The sequence below is a fragment of the Phasianus colchicus genome, chromosome 15 (genome assembly GCF_987193195.1).
Source record: "Phasianus colchicus chromosome 15, bPhaCol1.hap1.1, whole genome shotgun sequence".
Classification (NCBI taxonomy): domain Eukaryota; kingdom Metazoa; phylum Chordata; class Aves; order Galliformes; family Phasianidae; genus Phasianus; species Phasianus colchicus.
The window spans coordinates 5586815-5601962 of NC_143450.1; the positions used below are offsets into that span (position 1 = coordinate 5586815).

Sequence of the window (15148 nt, forward strand, 5' to 3'; positions counted from 1 at the left end):
AAGTTGGGTTGGTACGCAGGACACAAACAGCAGAGCTGTCATGCATGCACACCAATTTGAAAATGATTTTTGTGTGTTGGAGATCAAATTACTTAACATGATAGATGCTTACGGCCAACACATATACATGTGCATGTTATCATCCCACAATCTGTTCTTCCCTAGCACTGTCCATTACAACTCACTCTCACAGGCAAGTATTCAGTGCCAGAGGAAATGGACTAAACATCCCAGCTCTGATTTTTACGATTTTCAATTAAACTTCCTTTTCTGTTGGAACATGGATCACCTGCTTCACCATGCATACTTCTGTATTATTAATTTGTTAGCTTGCTCGAATCACAGTTGAAAACCTTTCAGCCTTGGTTTGCAGCAATAAATTCAACTGACAGCTGAAATTTGGAATGCTCACTTAATATTGATTCTGAATGTAATAACAAGCGACATGACCTTTTGGAGGGTGTAAAATATGGCTGCCACAACATCTGTGCCACATTTCTTGCTGTTTAGTAATATGCTCTAACAGCATGGAGCTGGCACTGAAGTTAAGTTTTATTGCAAAGTAGATCATTCCATCTCTCTGGCTTCATTAAAACACACACAACCCCCCCACACACCAAAAATTAACCCACACCCCAGCACCAAAACGTTTCCCAGAACTAAAACCCACACATGCGTCCCGCAGCAAGAAAGCTGATATGTGACTACTAAAAGAGACCTCCTCTGTCAGACGTGGCAATCCCAGCAGGCTGAAGGTCAGCACGTCTTGTCAGTGAGAAGGGATTTTACCTTAAGTAGCCCAACCAAATACCTATCAGGTTGAACTGTTTACAGTTAGCAACATTTTTCCTTCTATTCTGACAAAAAAGTATAACGCGTCAATACCATTTCTGTGTGCTGACACCATGAACACCATTCTCATCTAGCATTTCCCCAGGACACCTTGAACTAATTTTGCTAGGCTGGATACAGAACTGCTTGCAACTGATTTCCTTTCAGTTGTCCAAGTAGGTAGAACATTAGTTTCCTTATTTCTAAAAATCTAACCTAAATATCTTCAAATTATCCAAGCAGTCTAACCAATTAAAAAAAAAAAAAGAAAAAAGAAAGAAAAAAAGCTGTACAAGTCCCACACAATATATTGTAAGAGTTTTAAGCATCTCCTGATGTTTTTTTGGTTGATGTAATGTGCAAACTGAAACAACAAATCCCTTTATGAATATATCTTATCTTTTAATGAACAATAGACGCAACAAAGCAGATGTTTATCAGAACATTTGTTTTTCTGTTTTGTGATCTCATATTCTATACTGCTTAACACAAGGCAGCAGGCACTAGGCCGATTTACTTTGAAAGTAAACTTCAGGAAAAATTAAAATCCTTCATAGTTTACAGTATGTAAAACTTCCATATAAAAGGTCTGTAAGAACTGTAACAAATAACTGCAATGTAAGGAACACGACCATGTTACCTTTTCTTTTTTTTTAATCTCAAGACCATATATGGCAAGCTTTGTTAACATATACAGCTTGACTGGCTTGTATTATACAGGCATACATGTTAGCATCAAGATACTATTAGTGCCTCACAGTTACAGAAAACCATTCAGCTGTTCTTCCAGTAAACGTCTTACAGAAAAAGTAAAGACCAGGAATTCAAGTATACAAAAATACACTGCATATATGAAAATATTCCTTGCAGCATGTCCCCAGGCTAGTAGGAAAAATTTCCAATCAGTAACTTTCAAAAGGCATTAAATATCATTCTAAAGATTCACTGAGAAATGTTAATTCATGGATGATACATTTAATTAATTAATAAAAGTATATTTGATCATTACTGAAGGCAGAATTAATCTTTAATGATTACTAATACTAAATGAACTCCAAACAGAAGATCCAGCATAAATACACAAGGACACTAAAATAGCCAGTTCTTGTCTACTTCCGTCCTGCTCTGAACATAAACTGTTTCAATTACAGAAGATCAGCATCTGAACGTATCAGTTCTTCCACTTGCTACAATAGATGAAGCTGAGACTAACAAAACAGGCTGACAGACTGCTTGGGCAACAGGTGAATCAATCATAAAAAAGACAGAACTGCTAAGCTGTTTCAACAACAGCGAAGGCTGGAAATCATCAGCTGAAGAATAAATCAAAATACCTAAAAATTATCCGATGTTCGATTTCTCTCTAGACTCATAACTAGCTATTATCATCAATAACTGAATTCCACATAATGTCAAAGTAGTAGAAAAAAAGTGTTATTGAAAGCCCTGGGGAGCCACGGCTTTGGTGTTTACCTGGTGTCCCCTACAGAGGTTCAGAAACAGCTGAAGCTCTGCTTTAGCATATCCCTACATCTGCACACTTTTAACTGTAAGACTGCTGCCTCTTGAAAAGCAGGATTTGGAAGGCCTACAGGATGGAATCAGATTCCTGCACTTAGTGCCACAGGAAAGATTTCTCATTACGCAATTGTGTTTGACTTAAAAGCTTAACTGAACAATCAGATTTGCATTTTTAAGCAGTATATACATAAAAGCACCATTAGTCTTCATAGTTTCAAAGATGTCCACCTTGGAGGCTTAAATCTGCTGTTTCTGTGCACCACTAAACCAGCTGCCCTGTTTGCTGAGATGCTGATGTGGCCTCCTTGTCTCTTGCACCCTTAAAGGCACCAGAAAAAGCAAAGGTAAACCACCACAAATTGGATTACTCCCACATTGTCAGCTGAGGTAGGATTCAAAACTAATCTGATTATATGTATATTATGAGCCACTAAGAATCTTTTTGCAGCAATTACCAAACTCCCACATATAAAAAGGGCATTTTCTTTAGCACTGGGCATATCTATCAAGTGTTAATCTTCAAAGGAAATGCTGGGGGATGGGGAACTGAAGTAGTCTTATAAAGAAGTGACTTTTTTTTTTTTTTTTAACTGAACTACAAAGAATTATTTCCAACTCTTAAATACACCAAAAGACTTTTGAATAGAACACAATTTCTCCTTTGAACTTCCAAAGATGAATTCCCAGTGATATAACTCCTGCAGGTTCCAAAAGGCTCGACATCAGCAGCTGAAGTCTCTGTCCCCTTTCCTGACACATCTCAAACCCAGGAGCCCTGACTGGGGCAGAATGATGCCAAGCAGACCAGTAGCAGCTGACATTGGGCTTAAAATTTCATAGCCAAGACTAGAAAGAAGTTACATCTTTATTTTTGAACTGTAATTAATTCTTTTCAGACAAATGAATATGAACTATGTGTTTATTTATTTATAAATAAATCAAGGCTGATAGCGAAAAAATGCCCTGAAGGTCATGTCCCAGGAGATACAATGAGCCAGTGATGGATGTGTGGACCTAGATAGGCTTTCCCAAGAGTGCTGAATAAGCCAATGGATTTTGCTGTTAAGTGGCATTTATCTCTGAGCAATCCTTGCCACGTGGGGAAGTCCTTCGTAGCATTATGTTTATCTAGGAAAGGCAAGAAAGAGAATCTGGGCAATATAGGCTGATCAGTCTTACCTAGAATGATGCCTGAAAAGAATGTGAACTATTTCTCTTTGGAAACCTTCTCCAAGAACAGCAATGTCAAACAGATAAGCCAGAATAGTTAACCTGGATTTACAAAAGGGCAAATCATGCTTGACTAAAATAATTACATTCTACTATGAGATGACTGGCTATGGAGGTGAGGAAAAAGCAATCGATGTGGCACTTAGTTTTTAGTGAACCTTCTGACATTCTCTCCCACAGCATTCTCGACTGCAAGCTGAAGAAATATTGTTTGGACAAATGGACTCTTAGGCAAGCCAAAAATAGGTTGAATTGTTGGACTCAAAGGGCAGTAATCAATGACTCTATATCCAGCTGGCAGCCAACAGCAAGAAATATACTCCAGGGATACTAGAGTCCATATCATTCAATACATTCATCAGACACCTGGACAGTAAGATCGAGTACAGTGGCTGTATACTTTGGTAGGTATTAAACTGGGAAGTGGCTGACAAGAAATTGCAGAATTTCACTCTGGAGGAACCTTTACACTCAAGAAAAAATGTACACAGATGCCTCAGGAAATGCAGACTTCTGGGAAGGCAGCAGAATAATTCCATGCACCAGTACAAGTCGGGAAGCAAGCAGCTGAGTGGCAGCTCTGCTAAAACCTACATTATTTATTTCTGTGAAAGTCACAAAACTGCTCTATTCTGTGACTTGAGCCTTCATAGCCATGTGAGAAACCTATTTGTTCTTCTCAATAAATAAACTGAATGAACTACAGTTTTTGATTTATTTTTTATATACTAGGGGCATATACATTACATAAAATGGTATGTCTTTTTCTTTTCTTTTTTAAATTACTAAATAACAATTTCAGCAACATCTGTCTATCATTTGGCAGCTGAGATTCTCCACAGATGATATGGCAAGAGTTAGGTAAGTCAGAAGTGGGACTGGAAAGCACTGCAAAAATGCTGAAGGCTCATGGAACTGCCCTGAGTTTGTCAATAGGAAGCAGGGAGTACACCAAAATGTCTAAATGCCATCCTGTCCCTCCTTCCCTGCAAAGCACAAGCACTCAAATCAACAAACGTACTTTTGCGGTCAAGATTTATTTCAAAAAGTTTTAAAACTTCCAACCAGGATAAATTCTACTTTTCAGAAGTAGTTTAGTAGTGTACTTCAAGTACTTCGTTAATTGTTAATTAAGTCATTTGTTAATTGTACTTTGATAATTCCATTTCTAGGCTACCAGTGCTGCTGGTATGAAAACCGTGGCACTGTGAATTTTGTTGCTATTTGTGTGTTTTCAACCTTTCCTCATGTTAAACTTGTCTTTTATAAACACCAATGGAAGGGCAATTGTTGTTTGTCTATTTTCTTTAGAATTGAGAGAAATGTTGGGGGTATCTGAAGTTAACTCACATGAACAGCCTAAAAGGAACAGCAACCAAACACTAGCAGTGCTGGTTTCCCAGTGCCCTCTGCCAAGAAGCATGAGGTCTTAAGACACCTGATGCTGAAGGTGCAGGACACAGCTCTGTAACTTTTAGGAGAATTGGAAATGACAGTCTTCCATCTCAACTTAGATGTTTAGGATGGGCTTCAACTAAATCTAACAATCAACAGTCAAGCAGTTACCTTTGCACATAATAAACAGATAGGCACTACAACTGGGACATGTCTCCCATGCCATCCTGAAAACGAGCAGGCAAGATGGATCACTTTGTAAGTGCCTGTCTTACTTCATCGACAATTAACTTTGATTAATAGCATGTCTTTTATATTAAGGCAAGTTCTATTTTTATTTTCTTATTTTCAAATAAGAATCTTATGTCCTTGGGCCAGACATTACTCGGATTCTAGAGAATGGAATAAAAGTGTAATTTGCCTTACTATGTCACTTGTGTCACCTACCTTTAATCTCTAACATATCAGCATACGCCACTCTCCATTACCCTGCTGGATTTGGTGCTATTTATGTGTACAGAGTCACATACGTTTTATTCTGTTATGTGACTAACCTCCTTATTTGGTCCTCTGCGTCACGCTGCTGCTCCTAGAAGGAGCTGATTATTTGAAAGCCTCAGCGTTTCAATCCTCCTAGCTTCAGGAAAAGACTTCTTAAAAAGGGATGTGGGTGTAGTTTAAGGATTTAAAATAAAAAAAGGTCTCTAAATATAATCCATTTATAGAAAATAAGCTCATGATTTTGACAGACTTAGCCCATAACCTGCACCTCAAAATTCCCTTCATTTTTAGACCTGTTATTTAAATATATATATGTATTTTAACCTCGTTGATGGAAAGAAAGATGACAGCCACAGAATCATCTAGACAAAACAACATCTAATTTGCATGTTTACTAATATTATACAGTGAAACATGAGGGCCTTCCCGCCCAGCAGCTTCCTTGCTAGCATAATATGTGACTTCTCCACATATTTTCAATTACAATGGGTCATTCTTGCACTCAATTTATATCCTGTGTCAGTATTTTAATAGGCACAATTTGAGCCTCTCGTCTAACATCACTGCAGTACTGAAGACTCACAGGCTGTACGTAAACACCGGTCTGCTAGAACAACAAGTACAAAGCCAGCTCTTTTCATCATCACTTGCAGAGTTTGAAGATACATGCAATAACACACAAATGCCAAGAAGGTAGTCTCAGGCTATGGGTGAATTTATACATCAAAGCTTTTTCAGTCTATGTAGTAGATAAACCTTGCTGTGCATATTTACTGTGAGAGCCGAGTAGTTCATCTACATATCTATTTGCATATGCATATCAGTCAATTACAAACAAGTAAATAGATAAATAAATAAGAGCAGATCTGGTAGAGCTCTCCATTCACACACTGAATGTGAATATTTATCCTGCGATCACAAATACGTATTCTGACAATGTTCATCCATCTCCCCATGCAAGTGAAGATGGAAGATAGCTAAGAGTAGTGAGGCACACCCTCAGAATTCCACAGTTTCCAAGCATTTTCCAGGAATATAAATCACGAGGAAGAGAAATGCAGAACATCCTCGAGAATGTCAGTAACAATTTTTTTCGACAGGTGACAACATCCACACAGTCAAGTGGAAGAGTATTCCAAGGAGCTCATTAATAACAGATACAGAACAAACATAGCAGTGTAACTGAAAATCATAAATGCTAATGCAGAAGGCATCTCTGATTAGAAAATCCTCAAAAATGATTATACAGATGAGCAAGCCTGATTTTTGGGATTATCTTTCTGCATCTGACATGTAAATGTAACCATTCTGATAGATCAGAGTAGGCAGGAGATGGTGTAACACTGAGAGTTGCATTTCAGCATAAATTGATTTGAGTAACTTTTTAGGAAGGAAACTGTGATTAACTGTATGCTCATCTGTCAGTCTGCAGACAGTCTCCAAGTAGAGATGTAAAATATGGGCACACAGCTGGGGGAAAATCCTTCTCTTTATAATGTAACTTCCTAGAACTTGTGAGTTTGTGATGCCGAGAAAATAAAATTAAGAGTTTGAATGAGAAAGAAAAATCAAGAGAGCCAGGGGAAAGGAGTTCAATCTCAAATAAGTCTAGAAAAATGACAGAAGCCATTTACCATTAAATCAAAGGTCATTATGTACAAAAACCAGTAAACACCATCCCGTTCCTCTGTTACAGCATAATTATGTCAAGTACTTTACTGAACTGGACCTACAGAATATCTCTTAGCTGGGCAGAGCTGATGGGACTGTGCTTGCCATCTACTGGTTGGAATACACAAATATCACTACAAACAATTAACATACCTCCTGACAGCTGGGCTACCAAAAAAACAAAACCAACATACAGACCAAAGAGGAAGAAATATGGGCCAAAGCCCCTGCATTGTACCGAGCCAAGAAGCAGCAGCAGCAGACAGCTAAGAGGAATGTTGAAAGACGTGCAGAAGAAAGAGAGATGGGGGCCCTGTGCTGGTAGGTCAGAGCCTGGAAGACGAGTCTGGTGTTACTGAGGGATGAACACCACGTAGCTGTGTGTCTTCCTCTCCAGTTGTAGGCAAAAATATTTTCCATAAATGTCTTTCCAAGTATAAGTTACCTCCTAGCAAAACTAAAACTGTATTACATTCGAACAGTTCCTACGGTGATGATTTGCACGAGCACAAGCAGGTGCTCAAACCTGCCAAAGGTAAGGCACATAAAAGCACATGCAGAACAGAAGCTGAAATGCTGGGCCTCCATTTCCATAAATCCCCCATGTCTGTGCATTTACACTTCGTATTTCAACCTCTGAGGAATCAATTAAAAAAGAGTCACATTTAGAATGCAGCACTTCAATATCTCTGCTGGCAACAACACTTTGATTTGTTTGACATTTACTGATCATCTGGCAGGCTGAATGCTGCAATTCTAAGTTGCAGAAAGGCAAAGCTAAGGGGACAGAAAGCAACCAGCACCATCAGGCTGGATGAACATAGAATCTGGGCTAGCCTTCTACTGAACAGCCCTACGGGCAAACACGAGGAAGTAAAGGACCTAGCAGTGTGGTTAAGATGTATTACTCACTGAAACTTTTACTCCAATATGATGCCTTAAAATGCAATGTTTTCCACAAAAGAGCTCAATAAAATTCTCTTTTTCTTTTTAAAAACATTAGGCCACTTCCCCTGCCGCAGAGTATCTCACTGTGCTTTTAGCACAATACTATTAATGAAATATGGTCTGAAAATCAGAATGATTAGGGCACCGTGGAATTGCATCTTCAAATCTTGCAGATGCCAACTCAGAGCATCATTCAGAAGCATTTACAAAAAGCTTCATGGAAATGACTATGTTTTAAAATACTGAATGATTCAAAATACTTCTACATTCACTCTTCCTCTCTGTTGGTTTCCATTTCAAGAACGTGTCAGAGAAGTGTTTGACTTACATGGCTTACAAATGGCATCAAGGAACCTCAGCAGTTTTGTACAGCTTTCTAAGCCACACAGAAAAAAAAAAAAAAAAAAAAAAAAAAAAAAAAAGCAAAACTGAAATAAGAGTAAATTTCCTTTTAAGCCAAGATAATAATTTCTTTTAAAAGGAAAATAAGCGGAGGTGTATAACAATATGAACTTTTATCATATTGAGTTTTGTTCAGACATTGTGAATTTCCATAATTTCATGTCTGGCAATGGTTCTTTAAAGAGAATACACTTTCTAGTGACTTAATTTCTGACTAATAAAACACGTGGTAAGGAATATGAAAATCTCAACAGCCATGAACCAGCATTGATAATCTGCTGACCATCATTACTTGATGTTTCAAATCTTGATCAAAGTGAAAGTAATGTAGATGCCTCTGTGGCATAAGGTTGAACTGGAAACTTTGAAACACTTCCTATGAGTACAATACTAATAGAGAAAAGTACCTCCAAGCCAGCCCTCTTACAAGCTATAACAGACTTTTGCCTTCCTCAGAAAAGAGAAATCACCACAACAACCTACAACAAATAGTAGAGTCTGGTCCTCTACCTTACTGTTTGATTCTTAATATGACTCTGAGCAGATCTGCACATTGCAGTAAGTGTTAACATTCCAGTGAGAAATCTCAACAGCATGAAAAATGTGACAGGATCTAGAGGTGTCACTGAAATCTTCCACCAGGCATCTCAAAACTATCAAATTCTCTTTCTTCCTCTACAACGCGAAAGAATAAAGACTTTCTCAATCCAGAATTTTAGATGGTCAAAATGGCTTTCATTTCCCAACCCAACAGACAGAGTGGGAATCAAAGCATGGTTCAGAGAAACAGTAAGATCCTCGGGCTAGCCCAAAGCACACTGAGGAACTACAGCTGTTGATTCTCTTTCCCCCCATGATATGCACACTACTTAGAACAGTGCTTAGGCTTCATTTGAGAAAGACTACAAAGGAAAGTAAAACTGTGCAGTTGCAGCTGTTACTGTGAAACAAGAATTTTATAAATAGATATGATAATCACTTCATTTCCCCACATCCTCCTAATATCATGGTATCTCCTTCTTCGTTCAAGACGTAATAGAAAAAAAAAGAAACAAAACCCTACACAATCAGAATCTTTAGCTTTACATTTAATCAGGCACTTACACTACTGAGCCTTAATCACCTAGAGAGTCTTAATAGAAGTTAGTAACAACTTACCCCCCCATACTCCTTGGTTCACTTTCTCAAGCATGTAACTCATTAATATCTGACATTTCAGCTAAGAATCAGAAGGGTTTGCTGGTCTTAATATTGAGGCCAGCCGTTGAATTTCCATCCACAAACTCACTGTTTATATACAGTTAGGTTATATAGGTGACACCTATAACACACAAACAGCTCCCTATAACATCAATGTGTTCACAGAAAGGACGTGAGAGAGACGTGGAATTATTCTGTTCTCAGAATGCCCTTTTCATCACTATTGAGTCACAAGCATTAGAAAAAGGATCCGCTGTCCCACAGCTCCCACAAAATGTCTCAAATAAAGGTTTAAAATCTTGCCCATGCAGATAAGTCACTGCAGCTCATCTAGCCAGTTACTGTAACACCCAGTCCCTGTGCACACCTCAGTTGTGCTACAAGTGGTAACAAAATAGAAAATAGAAAAAAAAAAAAAAAAAAAAAGCATAAAAGTTGCTCTAGAGGATTATTTATACTAAAAATCAGTATCAGTATGACTTTATACTGATTTACTATCCTTCAAAAATGAGTCCTTATGGCAATTTTCTACAGATGTGCAAGAAAAAAACACACTTCTTGGCTGATAAAAAACAATTGAATGCAATATATGTATGAACTGCACTTTACATTTTTGACAGAACATAAAAAATCTGAATTTTTTCATTGCATTTTCACACTGCAAGATGGCTAACAAGCAACAGTATTCTTACTCCATCAAACTTACTTCTATTCACTTGAAAACAAGTAAATATGCTCTGTAATGTATTACTTGGGCTCTTAATGTCCACCATTTTCATATAAAAAGCACTACAGAATCTGCAATTCTTTCAAAGACATGTGATATTTATGGCACCTAAATCTCAGGAGTCATCTTCATGTGATGAATAAATGACAGGCATTAATAGTTATTATTCCTTTACAATTTACATTAAGAAAATTATAAGGATAAGCTCAAGGATATTTCTACTATATTTAAGTTACTGAGTTGTTTTTTTTTTTTTAATTCACTCAATTCCTCTCTGCAACAAGGCTACAAGTAAATATTGCATTATAGAGAAGGCACAGTTCATTTCCAGTTAATGTCACAAATGGAGATCGTAGGAGTTGTTTTCCCACTGGAAAAAAATAATGGTTATTTTTCTTTCAAATTAGTGAGTTACAGTAGTTAGTCCTTAAAAATAACAAATTACACACATCTCCCTTATACGAAAGGGTTCAGACACATTTCAACCTCATTTTAATTTTTGGTTTATCATCAGCTACTGTTAAATACCTTTGAAAAATCTCTAAAAGAAAGGCTTCATCCTTTGCCTACTGGTGAACCTTTCTCAAAATGAGAAAAAGGCTTCACTATCTTCTATTTGTATTTCCCAGTGCTGCAATGGGAGGTAACCAGAATCTTGTTCTAATCCTTAAAAAAAACCTAAAGGAACAATTTTACTCGGGGAAAATTAGGCATTTTTGAAAGGAATTCTTAGTATACTTATAAAAGAAGAAATTTTAAGGATTTTAATTTCCAGAAACATCCTTCTATTTAATGAAGAAAAAAGTCTTTTTTTTTTTACCTCTCCACTTCTGTGGGTTCGTAACAAAATTCACTTAATTACTGCAGCTTATTTACATAAGAATACACTGCCTCCATGAGTGCAAAATTAATAACAAAAAATCTTGCTAACCCAAGAAAGACATTTTTTCCACTCTAAAGTTTTACATATTTTTGTGGAAAACTTAAAACTGTATGAACTTGAACCAAAAGTGTACGTAAATGCCAAATAAAATTTTCCTCAACACAAATCAAGTCTGTTATTTTTTTTACTGTATTCTGACAATATTATGAAGATCTGAATTTATTTGTGGTAACTAAGTATACAGAAGATAAACAGAATAAATATTAAAAGTTGATAAAAACTAAAACAAGAAGAAATTTCTATGAATCTGACTTCCCACCCACTGCTGTTCCTTTATGGGCAGTGCCACTGTTAAATCCGGATTCCAACTTTTAATGAATTTCAAGTTCAGGTGCTATAATCTAATAGAGGTTACAAATCACAGCTCTTTGCTTTACCTGCGAATTCTCTATGGGAAACACAGGGGTATACACATAATGCCAACTACTTACCACAGTCTGTGTAATCATTAATACACTGATTTGATATGATCTTGATGATTTTGAGCTTATGATCACACTTAAACTCCATTTCACAGCGTGGTTTTTACACTATGAATGACACTGACAGCATTTAATTGAATATCCATGATTGACAAACAACCATAATTTTATCCGTAGTAATTCTGGGAGTTGGCTTTTCTACTTAACTGCAATAATAAAGCAAAGAGTTTAATTGTGACCTGGCAGTATGGGTGGGATGCAAGGGAAATACTTAAAGCAGCTAAAACAGGGAATAAACACTATTTTTTTTCTTTTCCCTCTTCTCATGTCTGAAAGGAGACCACAGTACAGCAACACTTTGCAGGTTGCTCTGTAACAGCCAAAATTCAGCATCAGGTCCCAGTTACTAAACACACACAATTTGCAAGATAAGCTATTTTAACCTTTTTTATAAGTAGCATTCTAGTTATTTACCCTTCTGTACCTGCAAAACCAATGAACTGCACCATCTGACTGACATTTCATGGAAAACACGGATTTTATTCTAACTCCCAAAAATTATCACAGAGCGTGAGTGACACAACTCACGGTCTTCTCTCAAGGAGAAAATATCCCATAATACATCTTCACAAAATAAACAATGTATGTTTCTACCCCTAGCCCTTCTTCCTCCCTGCAGACAGACTCAGCGTGCGGTTCCTGAGGAATTAGTTGTAGAAGAACTCCCCTGCTGACAGCAAAATGCCAAATGCACGTCCTGCGCATGTAATGCGTCTGACATTTCCACATCTCCCCAGGTTAACCTTTCTGACAAGTGCTTAAAAATATATGTTTTTAAGATGCGTGTTTACTGCTACCTTCCTATCTTCATTTTATAATACTTTATAATGTTAGCTTACTTGTAAAGCCGCCTCCACATTTGTCTTTTATGTAGGAGTTACAGTATTTTGAGAGCTGAATGCATTTTAGGAATTCGAAGGGTTCATTTCCAATGATGAATTACATAAAATGTGCAAATATTATCTTCCTCATACACAGCAGAACTGTTCAAAACTGAAAAGAACCAACATGATAGATAAATTCAACAGGGTCAGCGGGAAAAATGTTTTAAAAACATTTCTTCTTTAATGTTGTTACTTTTTGCAGTAGGAGATCTTGGAAAAAATCAACAAAATTTTCAACCATCAGAGCAATTTCCTTCCTACTTCTATTTTTCCCTATGCAAGTGCAGATCCCCAGGCTTTTACAAACCAAATACAGGCCAGGTCTGGCACAGGAACAGGACCAGTGCACCAACTGTTGTTGTAGCTGAGTCACTGTAACAGTTTTTCATAGGGAACCCTATGTATTTGGAGTACTAAACCAAGATTCTATTTCATAGGAAACTGCGGTATCTTCAACATTTTGTTGGTACTTCAGTCAATGAGGATCAGAAATGTAACTGTTTCTAGCAATCTTTGAATTTAGATGATGTGGGGTCTTCAATTCTCACAAGGAACATTGAAACAGTTTTATAAAACTGTACGTAATAGAGGATGTGTTCAGCTGCAAAACAGTCACCAAACTTCACACACAATGGAAATCCACTGCACCACAGGATGTGATTTTATCCAGTGTGCCTAAAGAGACCTTGGTTGTACACGTGGATTCATGCAAAAGCATCCTGGTACACACACACACATATAATACATGCATGCACAGACACACTTGCATGTATTTTTATACACTCTTCAATTCATATTTGAAACATTTTTTTCTCATTAAATGTACATTTTTATCTCAACAGGTACTGCATTGACAATGAATGTCAATTGTCTATGATGTGAATTAAACTATGATTTTGGAATGAGATTTGTAAATTACTATAATTTTTGTTAGAATTTGAATAAAATTAAGTATTTCTCTGCAACATGCAGGACTCTTTTAAAGACAAAGCCAAGAAAAGCAGAGGCACTTTAAACTACAAAATAAGCACCATTCCGTAAAGGCATTTTTCTCTCTGTACTGTCAATCTTGTGCTTTAAAACTTTGCCAGCTCCAAGCACGATAAAAAAAAGGTGAGAGGGTTTTGCACTTCCTTGGCATTCAGCTGAGCTCCCTCTAAAGCCTGAGGCACAGCGACCCTGCAGGAGCCACGTGGAGCACAGGGAGCTCTGCACAGCCCTGCTGGCCCACCCAGCTGCTACTGCACAGCACACATCAGAAACCCAGAGGTACCGGGAGGATACACCGCCATCAAAATATTTGCTGCTCAAACTGAGGTCACAGAATTTGAAAACACTGTGGAATCACAAAGGAAATGGAACGCCGTCCTACTTAACAGCAGATAATCGAGTGCCATGACCTGACGGATAAAAGCTCTGCCTGGTGCAGGAGGAAGGCTGCAGGAAGGGGTGCAGCTGGAGAAAAGGAGTCTGACGTGTTTGTATTCTTACACTGAACAAGGTTAATAACATTTATCAATCAAAATAAATACTTTTTTTCTGTCTCATAAATGTGTTCACATACTAGAGAAAACGTAACTATGTAACCAATTAATTCTTCAGACATCAAAATGATCAGATGTTGATTTTTACACAAGTACTACAAACATTCACACACCAGCACTGCTACCTGCAGAAGATGAAAACTGAAATTGTTTCGTGTTTTCTTACAAGTTTTACCATTGTTAGCCTCCTACTGTACCTAGTACCCCCCAAACAAGTTATGCTAAGTGACAAAAGCTTTGTTGTGCAAGTACTTCATTTTCTTAATCATCCTTAATGGTCACGAGGAGGTTGCCCAGGTGCCAGATACTACACTGGTGCTACAAATACCTGGGTACAGCTATTACTTTTGTCGTATTCTGCTGAACATGGCATAATATTGCAGCTCATGGAAGTGTAATGTTACAACAAAAAAACAGCTGCAAAAGAGTGATCTTGCCCATCACAGGATTCCCAGGAGTAAAAACACAGCTCTCTCCCTCCAGCCCCTACTTTCCTTTTGAATATCCAGGCACATATTTCAGATAAGGCTCAGATGTAAAATCGATTTTCTGCAATTTAAGTTCTATCCTTCGGTCCTTCACACCATCATCTCCGTTTGAGTTTGAGATCCTTGCCATGTAATCACATTTTTATTAAAGCACTACTGTAAATATGACATTGCTCTGCTAACTGCATATCAAATTGTTTCATTTTGTTACAAAGTTTTTAAAACCTAAAGAAGTTGTTAACTCTCATCTAGCTAACAGATTGAATCGTGACTGTGTAACAGATTGAGATCTCCATAATGGGTGATCATATCAAAAATCCTCTGGAAGTCTGCTACCTCTTAAACAACCTATTTGAGATGCAGGGGAATACAATTATGGGG

At 37.4% G+C, this 15148-nt stretch overlaps 1 protein-coding gene across 18 annotated transcripts in view; it reads right to left on the bottom strand.

Moving 5' to 3' along the window:
- Positions 1-15148, bottom strand: part of TENM2 (teneurin transmembrane protein 2) — a 979011-nt gene that overhangs the window by 247384 nt on the left and 716479 nt on the right. Inside the window, exon 1 of one of the 18 annotated variants that reach the window (XM_090150625.1) lies at positions 9658-10065. The exons of the other annotated variants lie outside the window; for them this stretch is intronic. Coding sequence (XP_090006751.1) covers positions 9658-9700 — 43 coding nt within the window. The 5' untranslated portion in view covers positions 9701-10065. Of the gene's footprint in view, positions 1-9657; positions 10066-15148 lie in introns of those variants that run through there. 18 annotated transcript variants of the gene reach the window in all.